We start from the raw sequence: 27,820 nt of genomic DNA, 5'->3' as shown, positions 1-27,820 counted from the left end.
TTCAGAAAATGGGTTTATTCGTAATACAGCAGGATTTTGGTTTCTTACATCACATACAGATGTCTCCATGCATTCAGCATTGAAACATGGTCTTCAACATTTTTTTTTAAATCTACTTGTGTAACTATAACGGTACAGAATGAATCATCAGAATCTTTTATTTCTCTGCACTGATTGTTTCACAGACACAGTCTACATCAAAGTTCATTTAAACCCCAAAGAGAACTGAAGAGAACTTGATTCACCAAATATGAATCAAGTATACGGGCAAAAATCAAAAGAACACATTATACGACGAAATCTTTGCCTTACCATAGTGAGCTGTGGTGCGAAACCTGCCGTTAGAGGGCAATAAGGAATAAATCATTCTTTACTGGTAAGTATGAAACCAAACTCTGTGAGAGGAAACCAATCGGAATATAAGGCCACAAAAACCAAAGGATCTAACTCATGGTTACAACAGATGCTGGATATGTGCTGATAAGTTGGTAGGGCGGATGCACAGCGTGTTGCACTGTGACTGGTATATGAGTGGCAGCAGTACCCATGTGTGGCACAAAGGAATCGTTTCATTGACAGGAGTCTGCGGATTCTGCTGGTATCAGTGGCGACGCCGCAATCCCGTCTGCTGTTCGGAAAGTTGGTGGTTTGTGAATTTCTGCAAACTACAAAATCAACATACAGTTTAAAGTTCAGTTCAGTTTAAAGAAGCAAATTGTGTGTGTCTAACTACATCATTCCACTTGTACTTACCTCTGGGTACAGTTGTTGTGGCAAGGTTTACAGTTGCCCTCCTTGTCTGGATATTTAAAGATGGTTCCCTCCTGCCCCATAACACCCTCAGGACACATGGAGACACAGTGTGGGCCATCCTTCAGGCTGGCACAAACTAGACATTTATTTGCTCCCTGCAGACAAAAAAAAAAGGGTGAATAAAATCGGAAAGGTTTTTGCAAGAGTTGAAGGCGAGTGGCATTATGGTGGACAGCCATTTTTTTGTAAGGCCGCTAGGTGGCAGCAGAAGCCCTATTCCAGTTCTTTTTTTTTTCCCTTCTAGAAGTTTTATGTCAAACATACCGGGCCTGTGTACGTCTCCTTCTCCTCCTGGACCTTACACTCAGGGTGACAGGGCAGACACTCCCTTGACTTAGTAGCAAACTCCCTCTGCTAGTTTCTATTCAAGTTCAAAGACTTACAGCAGACATTAGTCACATCTTAGGGCCAGTGCTCAGGATTTTCCTTAACAATGTATAGACCTATACACAGTAATCACTCTTGATCTCCACTTATAACCAATGTTCCCTCTAATTTTTCATGTGTCTGAGCGAACACGCAAACTCCCTGAGCGATCCTTTGGACCACTGTGAGCAACAGCAGACGTGAGCACTGTGGTCATGCCAGCATCGAATCCATCCAACCATTACATGGTTTATTAAAATAATCAAATTACAGCATTTACATTTATGTTAGACTACTTTTAATTAACTGCTTTAGCCCACTTACAATGAAAATTTAAAAAAAAAATCTTGTTCATGACCAAAAATTAAGATGAACTTTTGCGAGATCTCGCAAAACAAACTCGCAAAAGTTTATCTTAATTTTTTTTTTCTCCCATGTCCCTTGCGGGGCTCCGTAGTGTAGTATGTTAACACTATTGGAAGTAAAAATAACTTGAACTCCAATTTTGAAAACACAACTTTCTTTTTTCTTTTTTTTATAAAGCTCTGACTTGTATTATGAGTATGAGTCTGTGGTCTGGGAGAGAGTCCTGTAACTCTCTGTCTGCAAAATACAGTATATTGTTATGATGATTTCTGATATGAGGTTCAATTCTACGGTGGTGATCGCAGGGTGTGCACAGGTCAAGTGCCACTATGACCCTCCAGAAAATAACGAGGACAGGGGATGATCGTTCAGCTCTTTAATGGCAGATTTAGCGTGGGTTTGGGTATGTGTGTGTGGTTCTACAAACAGAATGGAAAAACAGAACACAAATTACAATCAAATTATAGACAACAATAACCACCATATAACATATTACAGCCACATACTTGTCTTATAGGCCCTACTACTAAGCTGGCGGCTTTTACTTATAGTCTGAACCATATTTGGCAACAAAGAAAATAAACATCTTTCCATGACTTAACTCTTGCGCCCCACTCACTTATGATGCCAACTAAAGAAGGCAAATACACATATCAAATCACCAACTCAAACCAAACTCAGTTTGGCCTAGGCGAACTTAGCTTAGCTAAGCCCGCTTAGCTTAGCGATAACTTAGCTTATAGAAAATGTACAAACAGAGGATGTCAGTATCTCAGCTGGTTTCCCACGACGAGAGACAAATCTTCTTAATGCTATTAGAAATGAGTCGGTGTTGATGCTAGACAGCACCTCAATATGAATGGCACGAGTAGTCAAGCATTTGAAGAGCAGGCCCCAGCGTTTTTCATTTCTCCGACTGTCATGTTCGGAGGCAATAAGACGCAGGGTTCTCAAGCACGAACCGCTTTTTATTTATTTTATTGTAGCAGCAGAGTACGTGGCTACATCAATTTCTGGAAAACACATATACACACCGGTCTCCTAGCGACCTCTAGTGGCTGCCCTCATGGTAGCCTTACTAGGACAACATAAACAGATTTCACAACACCGACCAACCTTCACCTGCAGTGGCCCAAAGCAGCCGATGCCTGTTGAGAAGAAGGCTGGCTGATGTAATCGTAGGCGTGCAAGGGGAAGGTCAGCCATCTTTGGCTCCATTTTTAGCACTCAGGGCAGGAGCGCTGTTCACTTCTTATGACTTCATGGCCGCGAAGAATCCAGTATTTCCTTCTCAAATCTGCAAACAATCTCTCTGCTCCTGGGTGTTTCAAATCACTGTCAGCCTGTCGGATGAGTAGTCTGGTGACTGGATGTTTAGGGTCCAATACAACTGAGGAGCTCTCAGCAGAATAAGCTCAGCCTCCTTGTAGTTCTCTGATGTGAGATTGTCACCAGCTGCCCCGTGAAGGCACCTGGCTGTTTCTTCCAAAAGCTCGCTAAAACTGGTAAACTGCTGTGCATCAGGCAGGGAGATAGAGTCAGTAGACACAGCTAAGCAAGTTATTGGTTTACGCTGCTCCTCAGCAAAGTCTGTACATGGTGTGGCTGGGTGCTCTGGCCACTGGTCTCGATGTAGATGCAGAAACAGGGGCCCACATGCCCAACGGGACTGGACTGTGAGGTCTTGTAGCCTTTTACCCCTAGTTAGATCATCTGCCAGATTGTCACATGTTGTCACATAACGCCAAGACTGTCTGTCTGTCAGTTCCTGGATCTCAGCTATCCGAGTTCCAACGAACACCTTGAAATGACAGGACTCTGACTGGATCCATGTTAGGACAGTGGTGGAGTCTGTCCATAACACCACTCTGCATAGTGGTAGGGTGAGTTCTTTGGTCAGCAGGCTAGCGAGTTGAGCTCCAGTCAAGGCTGCACATAGTTCCAAAAGTGGCATGGAGATCTGCCGTTTAGGAGCCACCCTAGAGCAGGCAGTCAGGAAAGCAACTTCCACCTTTCCAGCAGCATCTTCCGTCCGTAGGTAGGCAACACTTCCATATGCCTGTGGAGATGCATCGCAGAAGATGTGCAACTCACGTCTACTGTAGGATTTGTCCAGCTCTGGGCTCACATAACAACGTTGTAGACTGATGTTGTCCAGATGTTGCAGCTCACCTTCCCATTCGTTCCATGCAGAGCAGGTCACTTGGTAACAGGGGGTCATCCCACTCACGCTTTTTGTCCCACAACTGCTGGACTAGTACTCGCCCTCGTTGTGAAGGGGACGAGAAACCCTAGTGGGTCATACTGACTCGCCAGAACCCGGTAGAGGTTTCTCATGGTAGGAGGATTCCTCTCCAACTGCATTGTAGTGCAGAGTGTCAGAGCAGCACATCCAGCGCAGACCTAGAGCAGATTCTTGAGGGTCCATATCAGTTTGATTCAGCCACTGTACGCTGCTCTCCGATCTTATTTCCTTTGGTAGATGGCTGATGAGATCTGGGGTGCTGCTGGCCCACTGTCTTAGCTCAAATCCTCCCTCCTATAATAGTGACCGTAGTTTGTCCACAACCTTTGTTGCCACATCTGGAGAAGAGAAGCTCTGTAACCAGTTGTCAACATAAAAATTCTTCTCAATGGAGTCACGCACGTCATCTCCCTGGTCACTGTGGTCATGGACGTGTCGCTGGAGTGCATAAATTGCACAGCATGGTGAGCATGTTGTCCCAAAGGGGAGCACCTGCCATTCTACACCTTGGGATGGGTGTCTCTTTGCAGATTGCGCCAGATGAAACGTAGTAGTGGCCGGTCATCGGGCAGTAGCCTCACCTGGTGGAACATCCCCTTGATGTCACTGCTAACTGCGATGGAGCATTCTCTGAAGCGTAGCAGCACACCAAGAAGAGAGGCCCCCAGGTTCGGGCCTGGTAAAAGCAGCTCGTTGAGGTTCTGATCCCTATAGGTCAGGGGTCGGCAACCCGCAGCTCCGGAGCCGCATGCGGCTCTTTAGTCTTTATTTTGCGGCTCCGGGTGGTTTGGGAAATTAAATTAGAAGTATTTAGCTGAAGTGGTTTTTTTTATGTTTAGTTCTTTTTTTAACTTGTAGTTCTAAATTGGAAGATTGTTGTGATTTTGAAATATAAAAATAAAATTATATCTTGTTTTTTTCATCGCTCAAAATAAGCGTCACACTCGCGGAAGCCGGTGTACCCGCTGAAACGGCATGCATTTATCGAGACTTTCGACCCCAGGTAGGCCAAATATGGATCTTCGGATCCATATTATGTCGGCAGCTGTTCTCCACTGTGAACTATGTTAAAAACAAACACCGCTCACGCCTCACAGATGACAGCTTACAGTCCTGCGTGAAGATGAAAGTGACTTCGTACAGCCCCAATTTGCAGACGCTGCGCACAGAGGTTTGGGACCAGAAGTCCCATTGTAAACATACCACGGCAGACCCGACAATGTTTGCATGAACACTCTTTTCAGCATCTCTTTATTGACCACTTTTCACACACGGTTGCTGTACGCATACAGCCAGCTGTAGCTTTGCAGCTCACAGCCTGACAACACAACAGCAGAGAGAGCACAGACTTTAAGGTGGCGAGACGTGATTGCGGGTGCCGCTGAGGTGCGTCCGACTCCCATACAGCGGCACTGCAGACCACGCCCCGCCACACACATTAACCAGGTAAAATACATATTTAGGCAGAATTTTGCAAATATCTATTTGTTTTAGCAGCATTGTGCTTTTTTTTCCAATTATTTTTTAAAAGTCAGATCAAGGCTCCAAAAGCCCAAAGGCGATATAAGGGTGGCGGCTCACAACAGTTTTTGTTTGCTACATGGATCATTTTAGTTCAGCTGGGTGTCTTTCCTTTTGTTATATTTCTTTATGAGTTCAAAATGTGTTAATTACATGAATAAAATGTAATTTTCTCTGTAGCACTTCATGGATTTCATAAGCAACACACCTTAGTTGATCTGTGGATTCTTTTAAAAAGCAGTTAAAAACTTTTCTGTTCAAACAAGCCTTTTGTTGATCTACGTATTTTATATTCTTTACATTATTTACATTTGATCTTTTACATTGTGTATAATGTCTATTGATTGTATTGTTTATTTTAATATTTGTGTACAGCGCTTTGTAACTGCCTGTCTGTGAAAAGCGCTTGATAAATAAACTTTACTTACTTACTTTAGTTGTTCACACAAAGCATAAAGGTAAAAAAACAAAATAATATATACAGTGTTATCTTCATTTTAGATTTCAAAAAGTATTTGCGGCTCCCAGTGTTTTCTTTTGCGTGGAAACCAGGTCCAAGTGGCTCTTTGGGTGTTAAAGGTTGCAGACCCCTGCTATAGGTGAATGAGCAATTAAACACCACACGGTTCTTTCCGTTGTGTGTCACCATGTGGTGGGGGATGAACCATGATTCTTTGGAGGCCCTCATTTCCTCTTCACTGATTTCTCTGACATAGCCTGCTGCTATCAACTTTGTAATCTTCGCTTGATAAGCTTTAGTCTTCTCTGGGTCTCGACTGAGGCACTTCTCCGTGCCACGTAGATTGGGGAGTACTGCTTCAGGTGGCTCCGGAGTGTAGGCATATCACTGACACGCAGAAGGGGAGTTGAATATCTGTTTACTCCCTCGACATTCAGTCTTGTCGTCTTTGCCTCCAAAACCCTCATAGCTTGCTCTTCCCTCCGAGACGTGTCACTAGTTTCTCACTCCGATATGGGAGAGTGTCGAGATGCCAAAGCCTATCTACTTGACTATGAAGCTCTGATTGAGGAGAGGCAGTTGAGAGGAAGAGGCACTGTCGCGGTTGAGCATAGTGCTTAAGGGAGGGGATTGGTGTTAACTCAAAAGACATGACGTCGTATTCTCATTCACAGCGCTTTATTCGTTCCGCCATTTTTTATACCCACCACAACAACAACACTTCGCGGGCAACAGTACTCTCGCGATAAAACAGAAAATAACAAGTTAACAATCTCCCTCTTTCTTAAAAAAAAATAAAATAAAAGTATAAACACACCCCTGTAAACATTTGTATACATATATGTATATATTTATATAAACAAAAAAAACATTTCAAAAGTGCTTTGCTTTACTTAAAGCATACTATCATTGCACACAATAAACAATGGTACATTTGAATGCAAAGACAACTTTGTAGACAAAGGATTACAGTATCCAGAGTCCTTCATCTAGCGCCTTTAGAAGGGTTAAAGGTGAAACTCCCTTTTTTGTCAGACAATCAGCAAGTTGAGATTTTGAATCTGACCAACAAACCTGTCTGATTTTCTTGGCTTGTATGAGCTCTTTAATGCTGCTCATTTCTAGCCTCAGTCTCTTCTCTGTAACCTGCTTAGTAGACTTGAGTGCATCAAACAAGGAATGATTATCAGTTACACAGATCAAAGGAAGAGCGTTTAGACCAGTGTTACCAGTTGTAAGCTCAGAAAAAAGTGTTGCCAGGAAGACAGCACTGTCTATTCCATCTGACATGGCAAGAGTTTCTCCTGCCAGTGTACTTCTGACCACGCGCCTGATTTTTTTAGACTGCCAGAAAAGAGAACAAAACTTTCCTCCTTTACCCATAAGGACGATTAATGCCCCTCCTTGAGTACCGCCATCAGGAAGGTTGCCAAATGAAGCATCACTGAAAACAACCAATGCCAGATCCTCACTGTTACCCAAGTGCCGAAACTTAAGAGTCACTTTCTCTGCCTTAAGTTTACGGATAACTTTGTTCACTTCATGAATGGACTGTACAGTTGCATCTTTGATATTAGATCCAAGGCTACATGTGTCAAACATAACATCAGGCCTTGTTTGTTTGGCAACCCACAAAATCTGTCCTATTTTTGACCTGAGTTGCTCACGTTCTGTTTCACTTAAGGAAGCCTCCCTCTGTACAGCCCGTGCTGCTTGTAACTGAACCGGTTGTAGGTTGTCAATGTAAAGTTGTTGATGCACCTCTATTACATCATTAACTGTACAAATGTCCATACCAACATAAGAAAAGCTGTCATGTTCTTCACGGCCCACAAGGAAGGTAGATCTCAGTACAGGAATGATATGAGTTGCAAAGTGACTTGAACCAGCCCAAAGGAAATCATCAACGTGACATGCAAGCACTCCTGTAACCTCAGATTGTTCATTCTGCCAATAGAACACTGCAGGATCAACCTGTGATATTTTACCACCAGTTTTGAGCATAATGTCTTTGACCTTATTGTACCAATAAAGTGAAGCATCTGCAAGTCCATAAACACACTTTTTCAGTTTCCATAGAACATTGTCCTTGCCAGCTTCAGGTGGGGGACGAAGATAGATGTCTCTTGACAGTTCCATTCCCTGCAAGAAGGCAGATTTAATGTCCATTGAATTTACTCTCCACTTGTTTTGACATATCACAGCTAGCACCAGTCTGAGGGACTCAGACGCACATGTTGGAGAGTCTTTCTGTAGTTCTTTAGTATTTACCTCTTCAAACCCCCGTGTCACAAGTCGAGCCTTTGGGACAACACCATTAGTAGTTTCTTTGAGTGTACAGACCCATTTAGTAGACACACATTTTTGACCCAGGTCTTTCACTTCATCAAACACACCATTACTTTGCTAGCTCTCAATCTCCTGCTGCTTAGCAGAATCAAAGGAAATATCTTTTGTTGTGAGTACATCTGCATCTCTGTTTTCAGCTTCAGTGCAAAGACCATCAACAAGTGACATGTCTACAGCTTTCTTTTCACCTTCACTACCATCATGCTCAAGATATTGCACATTGTACCAGTTTTTGTATTGCCCTTTTGCTTTTCCCGCTCTGCCTAGCACTCTGGCTGTGTGTTGAACACCGTTGTCTCTGTTGGTAAAAGCAATCAGCTGTCCTTATCTTAACTTTACATTTGCAGAGACATGATCAGTGGGTGTAGAGGGCTCATTTGTAGTTTGTGTGACAGACATGTTTTCTGTAGTGTTAGTTTCTCTGTCAATAGTGTTAGTTTCTCTGTCAATAGTGATGTCTTCTTCCTCACTAATACTCTGTTCACCATCGGGTGTGTCAGTGTCATCATTTTCAACTGCGTCTTTGTTGTCATCATCAGTAGTACTGTGTGGTATTTGTTTATCTCCAGTCTGTGAATCCACTTTAGTCAATCTTGACTGGTGTACTTTTACAAGAGTCCCCCCATGTCTTACAAATACAACAGTTCCATCCTGCCCAATAACTACACCTGGACCCTTCCACTCTGTACAGTCGACTCGTTTGTAGTATACTTTATCTCCTGCCTCATATTTGTCATCTGTAGGCCCAAGTTGTTTGCGTAGTGCTCTCCTGATCCTTTCTGAACACTCTGCCTCAGTAAATGCTTTCCTGGAAGCATGTAATGCTGAGATATGTTCAGCTACTCTTGCACTTACAGTTGTGCCCTCTAAGGCAGGTGGCTTATCCATCAACACAGAAGGAAGGTTGGGGTTTTGGCCAAACACAAGTTGATGTGGACTATAACCATGTACATTAAGCATACTGTTTTTGGCCATAAGGGCCCAGTCTAGCGCAGTGTGCCAGTCACATCCTCATTCCTTTTTTACCTTCAGGAGGATTTCTGTAAGTGTCATGTTATGTCTCTCCAGTAGTCCGTTGCTCCAGGGACTATACCCCGCCGTTGTTTTTACCTCAATGTTGAAGTTTTCAGCCATGTCCCGAATGTCTGTGTTGTTGAACTCTCCGTCGTTGTCTGTGTAGAGCCGTCTGGGGGCACCGTGAATGCTTATCCAGGTGTGAATGAAGGAGTTGACGATCTCTGCAGCTTTCTTTGTCTTTACGATGCTGCCGGCACTGAAGCGTGTGAAGTGGTTGATGATGTGAAGGTACCACACATTGGGCTCCAGCTCATGTAGATCCATCGCTACTGTCTCATTATACTCAGAAGCCAGGGGTAGACCAACAGCAGGTCTCGGCTTGGTTTTGCAATATTTCTGACAAATGTCACAGTCACGAACTATCTCTTGTAGAATAACTGCACATTGTTTATCTGTATTGCCAGAGCTTTGGATGAGCCTCAATAACCTCTCTGCAGATGCATGACCAAACTGCTTATGAAGTTTCACAAGGACTTTGTTTCTCTTTTGTAGACATTTCAGCAGTTACCATGAGAACTTCATTTTCATTGCAGCTTTCTGTAGTATTTTCATCTCTAATGTCCACACAATAGTGTCCCGAACTAGTGAGCTCTAGGGGAACAGGCTGCTTGAACATGACAACACTGTCATTCTCCATGTCTAGAACAGTCCCTGCTTTCTTGAGAGACGTTTTGCTCAGTAGTAGTGGAATGTCAACAGGAACTACTTCACTTTCAATGTCACATTTTGTTTGTCCAATTTTGGCTGGAAGTTTCACTTTTCTGCTGGAATACACTACAATACCATCCCCAAAGCGAAATGGTCTGGAGCTGGGGGTTTCTGATTGCAACAGCTTGTTTACTTGGCCTTGGCTGAGGTCACGCATGTAACTATCTAGCCACTTCTGACCACAAACTGTACGTGTACATGCAGTATCAATAATGGCTGACCCCAGTGCCTCAGTCAGGAAGATTTCAGAGTCTGTCATTGAGGCTTTAGTGTACAAAGTAATGTTACACTCCTCCACTTTCCCATCTTCAGTTAGCTTTACTTGGTCACCATTACAATGAGGACAGTCTTTCGCCCAGTGGTAAGTGCTCTGACAAATAGCACATCTTGTTCGCTTGCCAAACTTGTCAACTGGGTTGGTACCTTGTAGTGGTTGTTGCTGTCCACTCCGCAACGAAGTACCGTTGTTTCGTTTGTATTTGGGACCTTTTTGTTCCGTAAGGAAAACTGCTTCTTGGTTCAGTTGAATTCCGCTGAAAACTCCGGTTACTTTCCCTCCGAAAATCCGTTTCAGTGCAGACTTCATAGACGCAAACGTTAAGTCCGTGCACGCTGTCAGTGCAAGCTGTCGACTTTTCTCATCAAGACAAGCTGTATCTAGAAGCTTAAATGCTAGCACAGCGTCAGGCAGCGTCATGTTGTACTTTTTCATCCGGTTATAACGCTGTTCAAAGTCTATAATGTAGTCTGCCATCGACATGCTGTGGTTCTTTGCAATGGAGTCAAAACACGAGTAGGCTTCATAAGCGCGGTCTTTCTCTTCTCTCTGAAACACCGCGTCAAGTTTTGCAAGTAGTATTTCCATACCGTCATCTTTGTCCAAATCTTCCGCGGGTATCTCCATGGCCGTTTCTCTGGCTCTTCCCTCGAGCCCCAGCGCCACCGCGAGTGCCTGTTTCTTTTTATCCAGCTCCGTAACTCGTCTCCAGATATTGACTTCATTCTTCCAGCATTCGTATGGCCTGGCTTCATCAAGCTTTGGTGGTACTTTGTAATTGGAAACCATCCTCTGCTACCAATGTTAACTCAAAAGACACGACGTCGTACTCTCATTCACAGCGCTTTATTCGTTCCGCCATTTTTTATACCCACCACAACAACAACACTTCGCGGGCAACAGTACTCTCGCGATAAAACAGAAAATAACAAGTTAACAATTGGTCCCTGTAGTACCCAACCAAGTCTAGTCTTGACTGCAGCTGGTCCTCCAGGTAAGCCTAGGCGCACAGGTTTGATGGGCGTTACTAGGTGAGGACAGTCAGAGCCGATCAGAAGGAGTGGCTGGGCATTTGTGAAGGGCTGCAAGGGAAGCCTTCTCAAGTGTCTATATTTCTGTTGAAGTGCTTTCACGGGGTATGAATGCTCAGCCAAGCCTAGGTCATCAGCTGTGAAGGCTCTCTCAATGGTGAATGTTCTGGATGGTTGGCTGGCAGGGGAGACTTTGACTGTCACTGATGCACCATGCAAGGTTCTCAATCCTTGTCTCACCATACGTAGAGTAAGACTCTCTGCCATGCCCTGTAACTGCAGTCTTTGAGTGGCCTCAGGGAGAAGGATCGTCCTCTCAGATCCATCATCCAATATGGCGAATGTCTCCAGGGTGTGCTCACCGTTCTGCAGGAGCACTTTGGTTATCTTCAGAAGCACAGCGACGTGTTCCATTGGTGGATTGGGTGCAGCAGGTCTGAGATTCACTTCATGGAGGGCCTCTAGGTGTTTTCCCCTGCATGCCTTACACTGCATTTTAAGTCGACACTGAGCGGCCTGGTGGTGCCACCCACAACACCAGCAGCGATTGTTGGACTTAATCCAAGTTGATTTCTGCTCCTTAGTCAGCATCTTGAAGTTGACACATTGATCTAGGAAGTGCAGAGTGTTATTACAATATGGACAATAAGCTGTGGGCTTGTCTTGGACCTCAGAAGTGTAAGGGGTTGTGGCTGAGGACCTTTGGGGGGCAGTGTTGTGTGTTGCACCGTGCAGCACGGTGGTAGTCCTTTTGGTGGCTCTTTTATCTCTTTTCATGCTGCTCCTGTCTCTCGAGCTCTCCTCTACCTTCTCTGTGTGATCTCCGCCCTCTTGAATGACCAGCTCATACTCCAGCCACTCTGCAAAGTCTCTCAATGATGGTATTCCATCTTTCTGTGGGTAAAGGTAGCGGCGGAAAGCAGCACGTAGGTCTTGGGGTAGCTTTCGTGTCAGTCTAGCAACATGAGACCCGCATTGCAGCTCTATGTGTCCATCTTCCCCAAGTTGCTCTAACATGCCGACCAGAGCACGGACTCTCAGTGCAAACCTTCTGAATCCAGTTGTGTCACCTGGGCGGATGCTGGGCTCATCCATAAGCTTTGCTATCCTCTGCAGTGACAGCTGGTGCGGCTGACCGTAATGTTTAGTGAGCGAGGCCATCGTGTCAGAGTAGGGGTGAGGTGAGTTACTGTAGGAGTCAGCAATTAAAAGAGCTTCCTCAAACTTAAGGTGGTCACATAAGACCTGATATTTGAACCTCTCGGTTGCATCAAAGGGGAGAATATTGTCTAGGGCAAGCCTTAATCTAGCAAACTGCCTGGGATCACCCTTCGTGAACTCTGGGATGGAGGGCGATGGTCCTCTGTAGGTCTTCTCCTTTACAGCTACAGCTGTAGTGGGAGCCAACACTTGTTCTGGGGGGAGCATGTTTGCGTCGAAACTAGGTCCAGCTAGTGATCGAGATAAGGGGGTGGACTGTGGTGCACAAGGCTGAAAGTCAGGAGCTTCAGTGGCTGAGGGTTGCTGTAACTGTAGCTCTTGTAAGCGTTGGCTATGCTCTTGTGCAATGGCTGGTAGCCGTGGAGGTGGAAAAGACTGTACCTCTGGTAGATCAGAATGATCTCTCGGGAGAAAAACTGGAGGTGGTGGTACTGGCCATTCTTCAGCTGCATCCTGTGTGTAGGATATATTGTGCTGCTCTGGTCTCAGGGGATAAGGCTGTGTAGTTAGAGGTGTGGAGACCCAAGTGTCATCAGCTGAAATGTAGCCCCCTGGTTGCTGGGCAGAACGTAAGCAGGTTGGTTCCAACGTGGTGACATTACGGTCCATCTGCCTCCTCATGTCTCCTACCATCAGCTGAAGTTGCCTGTTGTCCTCCTGCAGTTGCTGCACAATGTTCATGAACTCCTGAGGGATGCTGGATGACACTGGGGTCTGTCCTGCAGCTCCAATAGAACCAGGAGTCTGGGTGAGGGGCGTCATCTTGGCGTATCCTTCTCTAGTCTGCTGTTGCTCCAATGTAGCAGTTGTGGCAGTGTGTAGCCTTCATACTGAGTCATCCATCCTGGAGGTCGCACAGCCCTCCATGGACGTGCACCTGCTCTCTGGGGGTCATAATCCATCTTCACTCTGTAATCACCTGATCCGGCTCGAAGGACCAATTTTGTTATGATGATTTCTGATATGAGGTTCAGTTCTACGGTGGTGATCGCAGGGTGTGCACAGGTCAAGTGCCACTATGACCCTCCAGAAAATAATGAGGACAGGGGATGATTGTTCAACTCTTTAATGGCAGATTTAGCGTGGGCGTGGGTATATGTGTGTGTGTGTGGTTCTACAAACAGAATGGAAAAACAGAACACAAATTACAATCAAATTATAGACAACAATAATCACAATATAATATATTACAGCCACATACTTGTCTTATAGGCCCTACTACTAAGCTGGCGGCTTTTACTTATAGTCTGAACCATATTTGGCAACAAAGAAAATAAACATCTTTCCATCACTTAACTCTTGTGCCCCACTCACTTATGATGCCAACTAAAGAAGGCAAATACACATAACAAATCACCAACTGAAACCGAACTCAGTATGGCCTAGGCGAACTTTGCTTAGCTTAGCGCGCTTAGCTTAGCGATAACTTATAGAAAATAAGAAAATGTATAGAAAATGTACAAACAGAGGATGTCCAGAGTGATAAACATACAGGCTATCCTTCTTACACAAGAAATATCCTGAAACTCACCAGTCTTATGGACGCACACTCTCAATGAACCTACATAAACTGCTCCCGAGCATAACTTGTGATTCACACCGCCTCCATGAACACCATTTTTCATCCCAGTCAAAACATTACTCACAAAACGGCCGCGCCCTCTAATGGCGAGGCAGAAAACTGCATCACAGTCCTGCCTTCAGAACAATATAATGACCAATGTTGGGCAATTAATTATATAGTTACTTCTTCAAAAAAGTAACTGAGTTATGCAATATGTTTTTTGCAGCCGTTTACCTAAAAATGCAGCCAAGGCGGGGTTTTTTTTTTTTTGTTAAAATAAACATTTTAAACTATTTACAGAACAATCAGGTGTTCTGCATCAAATTTGATGCCACACAAATTATTTGTGCCACTCCAAAAAAACATTTCTGTCCACTATGAGATAAAGAAGAACAACAGCTTGATACCTGCAGGCCTGACAACAGGAGATGTATCACTCCTGTAACACCTGTAACATTCAGCAGTCGCTGCACACTAACTACACAAGATTTGCGCTAAACATCGCGAATCTCTCACGTCTCAAAACACCGCCACCCTTTCCTAAACAACTAAATGCCAGGTTGCCATATCATTTTTTGATTGGTCGACATGGTACATTGTTCGACCAATAGGAAAGGGTGGGTTTTTTTTTTCCTGTTTTGTTTTTTCACTCACAGGCGGAGAGTGCTTTCGAGGTTTTCTTTATAAAACGCTGTTTTTACCGTTTCTTCCTGCAGTAAATATAAACAACGATAGTATTCAGGAAGAAAACCAAACATTACATATATTTTTATCATAAGTCTGGTTTTACGTGGCTTATCAACACAATTTAAAAACTGGTATAAAGTCCACACTTTTCCGTCATTTGTGCCGTCTGTCCTGCTCACATCTCCAATGGTTGTACACGTTGTCATTAACGTGGCTTCACTCCACATCAGCCACGTCGCTTTGCTACCGGTGTCGGCACACAAGGACGCTGTCATAGCCTGTCAACGACGTTGATTAGCTGCGTATATACAAATGTGAATCGCATTATTGGCTGAACTACGGGATAAGGTTGGCATCGTTCTAATCCCATACAGGAGCAGCCAGTCACTTACTGACTAACACTGCAAAACAAAAATTGTTAACATTTTAATTTTAATTTCAATTCAGGTTAGATTTTTTTTTTGTGCGCAACGCAGATTTCTGTGCACAGAGACTGCACGCGCGCAGTTTAGAGGGAAAATTGTTTATAACACACTAGAATTGGGCGGCAATGCATTTGAATCAGTTATTCAATTTGTCTCCCCTGCTGATTTGTGCACAGAGAGCACGGTGGATACGATTAAGCATGTACTTTATCTGTATTTGCACATAATCTATTTGCAATGTGGCACTTCAAACAGGATGCGAGTATTTGTGCTTTAAAATGTAAATTCTTTTTGAAACCATCAGAAAATATCAATTCTCTAAATCACTGCTTGTTTCTTTAATACCACTCCTTCTTGTCATTCACTCTCTAACAACCTGCATACATGTTACACCGTTAAAGCTTTATATTAATAATCGCTTTATACGTCATTTTGTGAATACTGACCCAGTTAAGAACATGCAGTCTGGTACACAGGTTCCTCCCCTGCTGTATTTCTTTCAGCTGACACACTGGTCTGGACCCGGACCCCAGCAGCCATCAGAGGAGCACAGCGGGTGACACACATGCTTCTCTTTAACTAAGGACGCAACCAAAACAGAAACGATGTTATGAGCAGAGCCATTGTTCACAATCACGTCTTGCAAGTTTTAAATGGTCCGCCCCCACTCACCACATTCACCCTTCTTTTGGTTGTTGGCCATGACTAAGAGCTTTGAACGTTTCTGTGGACGGGAGCCTAAAAGCCGTGTCCAGTTGACAGTATCATGATAGCAGAGATTCTTGTTTCCTTTAATGTACACGGCACCATCATTTATGTTTTGCAGCGAGCGCAACCCCAGCGAGGTCAGAGAATTGATCTTAACCACCATGAGTGCATAGCTCCTGTAGAACAGCAGGAAGTAAATAAAGGTCAGAAAGTGGATGAAAATGTTCCAATTTTGTTTAAAATACCACAAAATCAAAGTGAATATTGAAAGCCATATTTCTTTTAGGTTTAGCAGTTTTCAAGAACATGATGTCAGACATTATTTTTTAAGGTTTACAAACACAATTAATGCACTTTAGCTGTATTTGCACAAAATCCAGCAGTGTGGCACTTTGTGTTTCTTGTTGTTCTTACTGATCACATTTAATGATGTAATATAATCTTTCACAGTGTGTTTTCTTTGAGAAGTTTGTCACCATCTATTCATTTTGATACCTTTTAGACACAATATGAATTCAGTGATTCGGTGTCTGAATGTCATGTTTTTCAAATTGCATAACCCGTGTACTTAAAAAGACAAACAGCCAACAAACATATTCATGTTTAATCTTCAGTATTTTCATGCATCATGTAGTATGTAGTATGGAAATACTACAACAAAACTGATACTGCGGTATCAATTTTGTAGAATCTACTTTGGTAAATTCTTTAGTTATATGTGAACTCATTAAAGCTGAGAAGGCGGTTTGTTTTTAATGCTTTAGTGCTTTTGGTTTCAGACGGGATTTAAACCCAGGTAAAAGTACTCTGATGTACCCCATCTTGCTTTCCTCTCATTTACTGAAGCTTGAGACCAGCCTGAAAAGAGCTTTTTCTTTGTCAAATTGATGTCAAAAACATGCTGCCTCTCCCAGCTTTAAAAAGTTGTGCCCACGGCCAGCTTAACCAAACAATCCCAGTGCTGAATTACCCCTGAAAAAAATCATACTGAAAAATACCAACACCACGGATTCGGACAGAACATTTGTAGGCTCTAAGAGGAGATAGAGAGATGTGAGCATGTGAAATCTTTACTGTACCTTTTACTAATCACTCCTCTAAACAGGATAACAAGATAGGATAAAAATTAGAAATAACAAAGAAAATAAAAACAAAATTACTTTTATATTCCAGCAAATACTCTGTCTGCATAACAATGCAGAAAAGACAAAAACAAAACAACTGTTTCTCACTTGTAAAGTTTTCTTCCCTGAATTGTTTGGAGGTTGGAGAAGACTGACAGGTCAGACATGCTTGCAGGCCACGACTGGATGTTGAGGAAGTCTGAAAACAGAGAGATTGTTTTTCAGAAGCCTCAACCAGACTGCAAATGGCATTAAATAACATAAAAAGATAAAAGCAGTCTAAGTGACAGTCTATAAAAAAAGCACAACCCCACAACATACACACACCTGTAATCTCCTCCACCGTGTTGAAGATTTTCAGTTTTTCTGGATCAAGGGGTGGTACCTTGTTGTAGTCATCACTGAGCAAAAATGAAATAAGTAAGTAAAAGGAAAAGCATGTTGCAAAAACGTCAAAAAAGTGCAGGTTGATCTAGAGAATTTTTTTTTAAATCTTTGCTGCGTTTTATGAAAGAAAGTTTTTTTTACCCTTCTATTCCCGTCACCAGGAAGTTAAGACTTCCCTGGATCTTAGTGCAGTTTATGAAACTTTCTATGTTGCGAGCATCGACCGTTTCGCTGTTTGAATCAGTCCAGCTTGTGCCATGGCAAACTGGGGAAAAAAAAAGATGAGAAGGAAACAGTTAATAACAGCAAAGCTGTAAGGTATCTGTAGAGAGAGCTTGAGTTCGATCTGCATGAAATACCTTTAGGGCAGAGGCCTTTGCAGGGCTCACATGTTTTCACACCATTTTTCTCCACTTCCATTTTATTAGATGGGCAGTTGCTCACACATGAACTGCCATCCACCACAACGTTTTCTATTAAAAAAAACAGAAAACACATGAGAATAAATGCATAAATGATCGTCAGTGACTGCGTTAAGCCTTCAGTAAACACTGTGAAGAAAGCTGAACAGCGCAGTCATAACAATGATTAAAAATATATAAAAACAGCAATCTTACAGGAAGAAACTATGTATAAATTCTGAGTTTATGTGAATATTGTCATGTGTGGGACTCACTGGGGCATTGGGTCACACAAATAGAGCCGTACTGGTACTTGGCATTGGGGTTGGGCTCCATTCTATATGTAAGCCTGTTGTAGATCACAGTTTGTGGGCACTGAGGCACGCAGGAGCCCGAGTTGTTGAAGTTCCTGCAGGCCTGCAAAATGCAATTTATAACAGAGGAACATTTTATTTTTACATCTGCGTTTTCTGTACTGCAACATGTGAAAATATCTTCTCATTAAAGCCTGTGGAAGACTTGGACTCACAAAGCAGTCTGTATCCTTGGGCCCAGTGCAACCTCCAGCACACTCAACGTGGCAGCACTCGCTCGGGTTTCTACCAAAGCAGCGGCCACTACACTGAGGGGCGCACACGGTCTTTGTCACTGTAAGAGAGTCGACGCTTGTAAAAACCTGGCGTGAAACTAAAACTGTACCGTAGATGCATATTAAACTTTTAACTTTGAAGTTACGTATATTATTAACAATGTGCAATGTAAATGAACAACTCTGGCAGCAGCCATGATTCATGTGTGAGACATCTCACAAGGTAACCAGTGCGTGGAAAATCAAGACATTAAAGATAAAGGTGCTTGATATGACTCACAGATCTGGCATGTGTCATTTCCTGGACCCCAGCATGGCACGTCTCCACAGGCTTTGTGACAAGGCTCTGAGATAAAAAAAAAAAAACTCTTATTAGTTTCCGCATTTTAATACAAAACCAGAACAAAAGTCTTAAATTAAAGGAAAAGTTCAGATTTTGTTTTTTGTTTTAAATCCAAAGTTCAGCAGAAGAAAAAAATGAAACCTCAACAAGTTACAAGATGCAACTTGCAGCGCTGAAAAATGAAGCCTGCAGTTCCTCTAATGGCCAGTTGAGGGTGAATCCAAGTGCGAGTTAACTCCAATAAGACGTTTCGCCAGTGTAAACATGTTTACAGACTTAAACAAAAAATGGTTTCTGTCTTTAGAACTAATTTGACCTTCTGTGCTTATTTTTTTTTAATGACTCACATGTTTAAATTGTTTTAAGGCTTTGAAGTTTGAGACCAGGGGCTGCTAGACCACCACGTGTCTGCTAGGTGTCACCTCAGATGGTCCACTTTACCATGTTTGTCGTGTTTGCACCTTTTAAGGAGGTTTTTTGGTGTTTTCTGTGTGGTTAATTGCATCATTTTGTGGAGTGAAATTCTACTATTTTATTTGTATGTTAGTACAATTAGCAGGTATTTGTGTCTGGGTAATGCAATGCATCAGTCTATGGATGCACATTAACATTAAGCTTGCTAGTATTAGCTTAAGATTCTAACCTGTCGGCTCAAACGGATTCACTTCTGGCTCCTAAAAACAAGACGCAGATATATCTATGTGTGTAGTTACAACCCAGTGCACTCACTTTCAGGCCCATTGTCCTCTATCACAATTTGGGCTGTTCCATCCTTCACTATGTCCAGCCAATTCACCTGCGGGGCGTAGCTCAGATACTTATTCCGGATTATCTTCACTCCTCCCCTGAGGATCTCTGTAGAAGGTACACATAGGTGTAAATGGGGCAGTACAGTTAGGAAAGCAAGCCCGAACAGGCCTGTGCCTCATCCTAACAAACTCTGCCATTCTGTTTACTACACAGCAAACGTATCATGTGCTGGAGCTCATGTTACACTGGCAGTTGAGCGGTTGAGCACATGGTACATTCCAGGGACTTCATATCACTTCTATACACACAAGCACACACACGGGCACAAACACACACACTGCTGCGTTTCAACAACCGGTATTCTAAAGGTGTGGCTGAACTGTGTAGATGTGGGAGCTCCAACAGTAAGAGTGCCACATCCAACTTGACCTCTTATCTGCTCCAATCCAGCCTCCCACATGTTAAACACACTCTATACATCAAATGAGTGACTCTCTGTGTACCTGTGAGGTGAGTCAGGCCCAGTTCTTGAAGGCCATGCTCCCCATCCCTCTGATAGTTGACCATGACAGCCAAGGCATACTGGTCCTCATACAGTGTGCTGCCTCTGATGACGCGCAGGTGGTGCAGTGGGAGGCGGCTGAACTCATTGATAGCAAAAAGGATGTACCCTGTCACCTCCTTGATAGACTGCAAGGCAAAAGAAAAGAACAAGGAAGAGAAAAATGCAGTTTGTCAATTCTTCTGCTCAATCAAATTGTTATCAGGGTCACAAAGCAGCAGGGGCGTGTTTGCTTACTGAGTTAGTCACTGACTTCAGTGGCATGACTAGCACAAAAGGGGTGGGGGCATAAATGAGCTCATTCTGGATTTGAGACAAAATCCATTACAGAGAGCGATCAAACACAACATGTTTTGACTTTCTGTGTTCTCCTGGGCGAATGAAAATGGTTGATTCACATCCTTACTCATCTTGTCGGTGACACCTTTGCAGTGAAAGGAATAATGGTAAGGCAAGCCAAGGCAAGTTTATTTGTATAGCACAATTCAACAACAAGGTGATTCAAAGTGCTTTACAGAGACATTAGAAACAAAACCAAATAAAAAGCATGATTTAAAATTGATTAAAACAAGCAAACAAACTAATTAACAAACAAACAAACAAAACTGTATATAAAATCAAAACAGATAAAATCAGAACAGTAGATAAAATCAGTAGTTAAAATATAAGTTTTGAAATTTAAGCTTAAACGTGTGGATTTGGTGCTTTATTCAAATGCAGCTGAGAACAGGTGAGTCTTCAACCTGGATTTAAATAAACTGAGTGTTTCAGCTGATCTGAGGCTTTCTGGGAGTTTGTTCCAGATATAAGGAGCATAAAAGCTGAATGCAGCTTCTCCGTGTCTGGTTCTGACTCTGGGAACTGATAAAAAACCGGATCCAGATGACCTGAGGGATCTGGAAGGTTCATACTGGGTCAGGAGGTCACTGATGTATTTTGGTCCTAAACCATTCAGAGCTTTATAGGCCAGCATCAGAACTTTAAAGTCTATGCTCTGACGGACAGGCAGCCAGTGTAAGGACCTCAGAGCTGGACTGATGTGGTCCACTTTTTTGGTCTTAGTGAGGACTCGAGCAGCAGAGTTCTAAATGAGCTGTAGTTGTCTGACTGGTTTTTTTAGGTAGACCTGTAAAGATGCTGTTACAGTAATCAAGCCTACTAAAGATGAATGCATGGACTAGTTTTTCCAGGTCCTGTTGAGACATCAGATCTTTTATCCTTGAAATATTCTTGAGGTGATAGTAAGCTGATTTTGTTATTGTCTTAATGTGTTTTTCTAAGTTTGGGTCTGCATCCATCACTACACCCAAATTTCTCGCCTGGTTTGTGGTTTTTAGATGTATAGATTGAAGTTCTCTGGTGACCTGTAATCATTTTTCTTTGGCTATTGGCTATTGGCAAAGACTATTACCTCAGCTTTGTTTTTGTTTAGCTGGAGAAAATGGTAGTCAAACTCTCTCTTGGTTTGTTGTTCGTAATGTTTGCAACCTCACCTCCAGAAAGTTGAAGTCTCTGGTGTGGCCCATCATGGTGATCTCGAGGTTTCCTATCACAATGTCGCAGTTATTGTACCTCGTCTTCATCAAGTTGTACATGATTTCTGAATTTCCCATCGTGCTCAGAAAGTTCTTGGTGCCGTCACAAACGGTCACTGCGAAAAGCAAAGGTTCTTAGATTTTTTAAAAAAAAGCGAATTCATTAATCATCTGATTTTTAAAAGGCTATCCACGTCAGTATACAGCGAGCCATTTCCCACAACCTCCAGCACACTGCGTTACCTAGTTTATCATGTTCAGTTTTAACAGTTTAATTAATGAGCTAAAAATAAACACTTTCCATTCACGTTAGCACAGCAGAGAGATGTTCTGTCAATTAAAGAAACATATTTAGAAATGTGGCTGTTTGTGTGGCTGTGGAGATCACTCTGGGGTGGCTTTGGCTGTCTCCTCACTGTGTTGGTGTGTTTGACTCTAGCCTATAGGTTTACATAGCTAACTGGTGTGTGTATGTGTCAATGAGTTTCAGGTGAAATTGTTCGATACATTACTTTTTTTGGGTAATGACCTCAACACTGGTTACAGTCTACAATCTGGTTACAGGGTACAATCCCAAAACACTAACTTATGAAACCGTAGTGCCAGCGCTGCGTGCCACTACCTTCAGATAGACCAAACTGGCTCCTATCAGAAAAGAAAGTGGAAGCCTTCAGTTTGACAAACAGACACCACACAGCTACTTGGTTTCTTGGATATCTGTATCTAGGCATCTGTTCACACCTTTCTGGCTTGATTTTAAAGATCAACTTGCAAGTTTAAGAGCCGTTTTTAAACTATAAAAAAAAAACCCACAGACAGTAGCGATTTTTGATAAGGGCGACATGGGCGGTTGCCCAGGGCGGCATCGTGGTGGGGGCAGCATCACGGGCATCGGCCAAAAAAAAAAAGGAGGGAAAAAAAGGAAAGAAAAGAAAAGAAAACATCATGCCAGCGCATTTTGGGGATGTCATAGGCACCGATCGGTGGGAGTAAGGGCGCCCTCAGTTTGCGAGGTGTGCCTGCTGCTTGCGGCACAGGGAGGAGAGGGGCGGGGCGACGGGGGATTCTCTGGCTGGCTGGAGCGGCATTTAATAACCAGGGGCCCGTTCTTCGTACCTCGCTAAGTAAGTTAGCTGGATTAGATTGTTGACGATTTCGCGTGATCTTTGATCGTTCGGTTCTCCGAAGCTCATCCGGGACTTGCTGTCATAGCAACAGAGCTGTAAGCGTAAACCTGCTCGGGAGCAGGTTTACTTTATGTAAACAGGATTAGATCGCGGCCACTCAGGTATGTCCGCTTCATTTATACGAAAGCAACAGCGATATTTTTCCACTGTTTTTCCATAAATAAATATTATCAATGTAACTAAAGATAATGCAGTATTTGATTCTGTTATTGATTTCATACAGATACATACAGGCCATTTCCTAAAAAAAGGGAAATGTACTATTAATCATTCTATTTCATGTATTTGATTATTTCAGATGTAATTCATATTTTAGAGTAGTAATAGTAAATTACTTCGTGTAATCAAGATGAGACCACGGCTATAAAAGCGAAGGTGGATTTGGGAAGTCTGTCGCAGCCATGTCCTGTCCGTTTACGCGAGCCACCCATTGCGGAAGGTGCAAGATTGATAAGGAGAGTTTTCAGAATTCAGCGTATATTGCGGGATAGACAGGATCCTTTAGCTCAGCGCGACAGTGTGCTCATAGAGACATATCGATTTTCCCGTGAGGGTATTATTTACTTAACCAACTTGTTGACGAGGGGGTGCAGGACCACCACCTGTCTTTTTGTGCTCTGCCCTTTTCTTGGTTGCTGTTATAGCATGTGTGTGGGAATGTATGTGAATGTTTTACTGTTACATCTTATTAGTATTTTAAGTATTCCATCTATTTTATTTATTGAATTTTATTGTTTTATTTATATTTTGATATTGCCAGGGATGATGCAATGATCGGGGACCATTCTTCATTTCGTTGTTCTCGTGACAATGACAATAAAGTTTCTGATTCTGATAAACAAACAGATTATTTCAGGGTCTCTTTTCAAGAGACTAAAAGCAATATTAGTGATAAATAGTACCATTCTGTAGAATATTCTTATATTTCACCTTTACTTGTTCCCATGTTCTAGTGGGTCCTGTTGTGGCTCTAATGTGAAAGAGGATATAATGTAATATAATATAATAAATTTACCCTACCGCCTACTGGTGTTGGCCAGAGGAGCCGATGGCGCGATATGGCAGCCTGGCTTCTGTCAGTCTGCCCCAGGGCAGCTGTGGCTACAACCGTAGCTTGCCTCCACCAGTGTGTGAATGTGAGAGTGAATGAATAGTGGCATTGTAAAGCGCTCTGGGTGCCTTGAAAAGCGCTATATAACTCCAATCCATTATTATTCGCCTCTGTCAGTGCGCCCCAGGGTAGCTGTGGCTACAATGTAGCTTGTGTTACGTTCCCCTGAGGGGTCTAGGCGGGGAGGGGGAAGTAACAAAAGTGACCGGGTCAGAAAAAGGAGTCAGGGAGGCAAAACAGTTAAATAAAACAGTTTTATTGAAGTAATTCAACTAAAAGAGACGGACAAGCCGTTATCACCATAAAAGAAACAAACAAAACTCAGGCGTCGGTCAGTAAGGCAAAAAGTCAAAAGGAAAGCGCAGCTCACTAGCTGGAAACACCACAAGACACTCAGCTCACTAGCTGGAAACACCACAAGACACTCAGCTCACTAGCTGGACCCACACAAAATGGCACTCTGGCCCAGAGCTCACCCTGCTCTGGGCTTAAATACCCTTAATTGCTGATGGGAGTCAGCTGTACAGGAGGGAAAGGTGGCATCTCAGGCAGGGGAGGTAGTGGGACACGCCCACACAGGCACCCTCAGGAGAGAGAGAGAGGCTAGGGCCGTAACACCCCCTCCCATAAATGCAAACCCATGGTTTGTCAAATCACAATAACCAAAAGTGAGTCCATAGCCGTGTCAGGACGAAATGCAGGCTTTCCACCTACCAAACCGCGTAGCAACGGTTAGGCATTGCCCGCGGAAGCTGCCAACCCCATCTCAATGGGTTCAAAATACTTACTGAGGGTGGCCGCAGACCCTCAAAACAATGTCTCATGTGATAGCCAGGGCTTTTTTGAGCCATCACATGTGGAGAACACAGCAGGCAGTCAGAAGACCTTACTGCAACAGTTTTCAGACGATTGCTCAGGTCACGGGTACAGGCATGTTTGTTAGTCAGGGGTACAGGTCTGAGTGGTGGTGTTATACATGATCTGTCCACCTGCAGGTCATTTTGAGGAACTGGGACATTGTCAACCAGCAGCAGCTCAGGGTTAGGTGACCTCTCACACTGACTACATGACACGATTGAGCAATTATGCTCCAAGTGTAGCCTTTTACTAGGCCTGGCAACCTTGTCGGTTTGAGAACCACGACTAACTTTTCTCAAAGCAGGCCCTTTTTGCTTTGAGTCGGCGTTCCGTTTGAGTTTCAATTTTGAACAGTCAGCAATGAGGTGTCCAGGGTTGTGGCAGAAGAAACAAAGCTTTGTTTTGGGTCTCGAAACCACAACTTTTTCAGCCTTGTTAGCTGGCTCCCTCCTAGCTCTCCAAGATGTGTTACCGTGAGAAGGGATGTCACATTCCACCGCGTTTGTTTTATGAGTTAGGGTAAACCCATCCGCCAGTATGGCAGCCTGCTGTAGAGTGGAAACCCTTTGCTCACTTAAATAACAAGAAATAGACTCAGGAACAGAGTTTTTAAAATCCTCCACAAGCATGAGCTCACGTAACGACCCCAAACTGTTAACCTGGCTTGCAGAGCACCACCTACCAAAAAGCTTTGCCTTCTCCCGAGCAAAGTCAAGGTAGGACTGACCCTGTGCCAACTCCAAACCTCGAAAGTTCTGCCTATAGGCCTCAGGCACAAGTTCATAGGCTTGGAGGACGGCACTTTTAATCTTTTCATAAACTAGGCTGTCCTGCCTAGACAGACCAGAGCAAGCTTCCTGAGCCTTACCTGTGAATTTACACAGCAACATCAACCCCCCACACATCTTCAGGCCACTGTAATGCAGTTGCTATGCTTTCAAACACACTGAAGAAGCTCTCAACACTGGATTCACAGAAAACGGGAACCAGGTGGATGTTATTGCTTACAAACGAGCTTCTAGACACCTGTGCACTGATGGCTTCATCAGCCATTTTGGGGGCCGGAGAAAGGATCAACCAGCGGCAGCTCAGGGTTAGTTGGCCTCGTACACTGATTACGGGGTGCTACCGAGCAACTGTGCTCCAGGTTTAGCCTTTTAGTAGGCCTGGCAAGCTTGTCAGTTTGAGAGCCACGACTGACTGTTCTCAAAACAGGCCCCTTTCGTGTTGAGTGGGCTTTCTGTTTGAGTGCCAGTTTGACACAATTGGCAACCACATGGCCAGGCTTGTGACAGAAAAAACACAGTTTGGGCCTAGGTCTTAAAACCATAACTGCATTTTCCTTATTAGCTGGCCCACTCTTACCTGTCCAGGATGCGCTATAGTGCAGATGGATATCCTGTCCGACAGCACTTGCTTTATGAGTCAGCTTAAACTCATCTGCCAGGGTGGCAGCTTGCTGTAAAGTTGTAGCCCTCTGTTCACTTAAATAAAGGGCCACAGATTTATTTCATATTAATTTCTAGTATCAGCTGATGTTTGCTGGAACCACAGCTGTAAAAGCTGCTGGTCATTATGTCGGTTTGGTTATCTGGTGAGAGGGAAACATGAAGATGAAACCAGGAGATTTCCTTATTGAATCATCAGAGCTGAACAGGTGATGGAGAAACAGGTTTACCTTTTAGGTGACATGGATGAGTTGAAGGGAAGTTATGAACTGTTTCTGAGAGACAAATAACACCAGGATCCTTTCTGTGTAGCTGACAGCTGGTAACTGTGCAGGGGCGGGTCTAGCAAAGTTTTGCCAGGGGCCAGGTAGGGAATTAACAGGGAGAGGGGCACAAAGAAATACTTTTCTTTCTTATTCTCATTTAAAATATCTCGCTTTTATTAAATAATTATCTGAATCTTACAACCAAAGTTTTTATCTGATTTACAACATATAGAAATCATACATAGACCAATAAGACAGCGTACATCACTGTCACAACAGCGTTCGTTTTCATTCAAAGGCTTAATGTTTTTTCATATAATACCTGGTGGGCCGGTCTCTAGTCAAAATGCCCGGGCCGATTTTTTGTCCCAGTCCAGCCCTGTATACAGATCACTCAGTTTTAAATATCAAGGATTAAAATTGGTGATTAGAAATAAATATAAAAAAAAAATATGACAAGAATATTACAGAGTAAAAAAGAGCGTGTATAAAAAGGGTGTAACTATTGCAGTGTTTACAGTGTATTAGATGGAGGAATTGTACAGGGAGATGGCCACGGGCAGGAATGATTTCCTGTGTCGTTCAGTGGCGCTTTTTGGTAAACTCAGTCGCTCACTGAGCGTGCTCCTGTGAGTAGCCAGGACGTCATGGAATGGGTGGGAGGTATTATCCATATCTTGGACAACATCTGCCTCTCAGACACCACCCTAACAGAGTCCAGCTCCATCCCCACAACATTACTGGCCTTGTGGATCAGTTTATTTAGTCTGTTGGTATCTGTGACCCTCAACCTGCTGCCCCCAGCATGCAACAACATAGAGGATAGCACTGACCACAACAGGGATACAACAAGATAACATTAATTAGTGTGTGTGTGTGTGTGGGGGGGGAGTGTTCACCCAGGGTTCCAAACAGCCTAGGACCGCCACTGTATTCATCGTTCCTCTCCCAGGCTAATGATAAAGATAAACGTGTGTGAATATGTGTGTGCGGGTGTTTATACCCACCTCCTTGAGTCTGAGCGCAGCAGAGCTGGAGTACACACGGCAGCAGGACGTAGAGCACCTGCTGCACCTTCTTCACAAGGACCTTCATTCTTATTCAAATCTCCAGGCTGGCGTCGAATCAAATAAACATCACCATCGTATTTATAGAGAAGAAATGTGTCCTTGTGTCGTTCCACATCCCCTCGTTGCTTCCGAGTCTGACCATTTAGACCACTACTCGGCTGTCGTTTTCTTAATCCTCTGCTTCAACTTGTTCTAGTCTTCACGAACAGGAGTACATCCAGTTAGAAAAACAAAACCAAACAAAACCTGTTTGTGTTTTCGCTACATTTGTCACAACCTTACTAGTCGACCGCTCGGGTTTGTGTGGAGAAGAGTCACTACATCGCGGTGATTGGAGCGCACCGCGGAGCCAATCAGTAGCGGGAGCGGCT

General features: G+C 43.5%; 1 protein-coding gene across 2 annotated transcripts; it reads right to left on the bottom strand.

The window, feature by feature from the left end:
* Positions 1–27,788, bottom strand: LOC146709560 (receptor tyrosine-protein kinase erbB-3-like). Of its 2 annotated transcripts, XM_085456595.1 has the most exons (16): positions 27,387–27,788; positions 21,468–21,625; positions 19,916–20,102; positions 19,392–19,517; positions 18,600–18,665; positions 18,260–18,378; positions 18,006–18,147; positions 17,689–17,802; positions 17,471–17,594; positions 17,270–17,343; positions 17,051–17,141; positions 16,898–16,915; positions 15,783–15,994; positions 15,557–15,689; positions 754–908; positions 1–665 (listed from the first exon to the last, which is right to left on the bottom strand). In XM_085456595.1, the coding sequence occupies exons 1-14, from the start codon at positions 27,472–27,474 to the stop codon at positions 15,610–15,612; spliced, it is 1,599 nt and encodes a 532-aa protein (XP_085312721.1). In that variant the 5' UTR covers positions 27,475–27,788; the 3' UTR covers positions 1–665; positions 754–908; positions 15,557–15,609. The 2 variants fall into 2 exon arrangements, with proteins under 2 accessions (XP_085312721.1, XP_085312720.1); XM_085456594.1 differs by lacking the exons at positions 1–665; positions 754–908; positions 15,783–15,994; ... (10 more) ...; positions 21,468–21,625; positions 27,387–27,788 and adding an exon at positions 11,010–13,548 and having other exon boundaries at positions 15,557–15,618.
* Positions 27,789–27,820: the final 32 nt, after the last annotated feature.

Source organism: Copadichromis virginalis, linkage group LG5 (assembly GCF_057382275.1).
Source record: "Copadichromis virginalis isolate Kocher_CV1m ecotype Utaka linkage group LG5, C_Virginalis_male_GT1.1, whole genome shotgun sequence".
Lineage (NCBI taxonomy): Eukaryota > Metazoa > Chordata > Actinopteri > Cichliformes > Cichlidae > Copadichromis > Copadichromis virginalis.
Note: the sequence above shows the minus strand (reverse complement) of the source record. Positions and strands in the feature narration are given on the sequence as shown.

Bases quoted from the DNA above. Each gene is read 5' to 3' on its own strand.
- LOC146709560 (XM_085456594.1), bottom strand. From the start codon at position 13,196: ATGACGCCCCTCACCCAGACTCCTGGTTCTATTGGAGCTGCAGGACAG.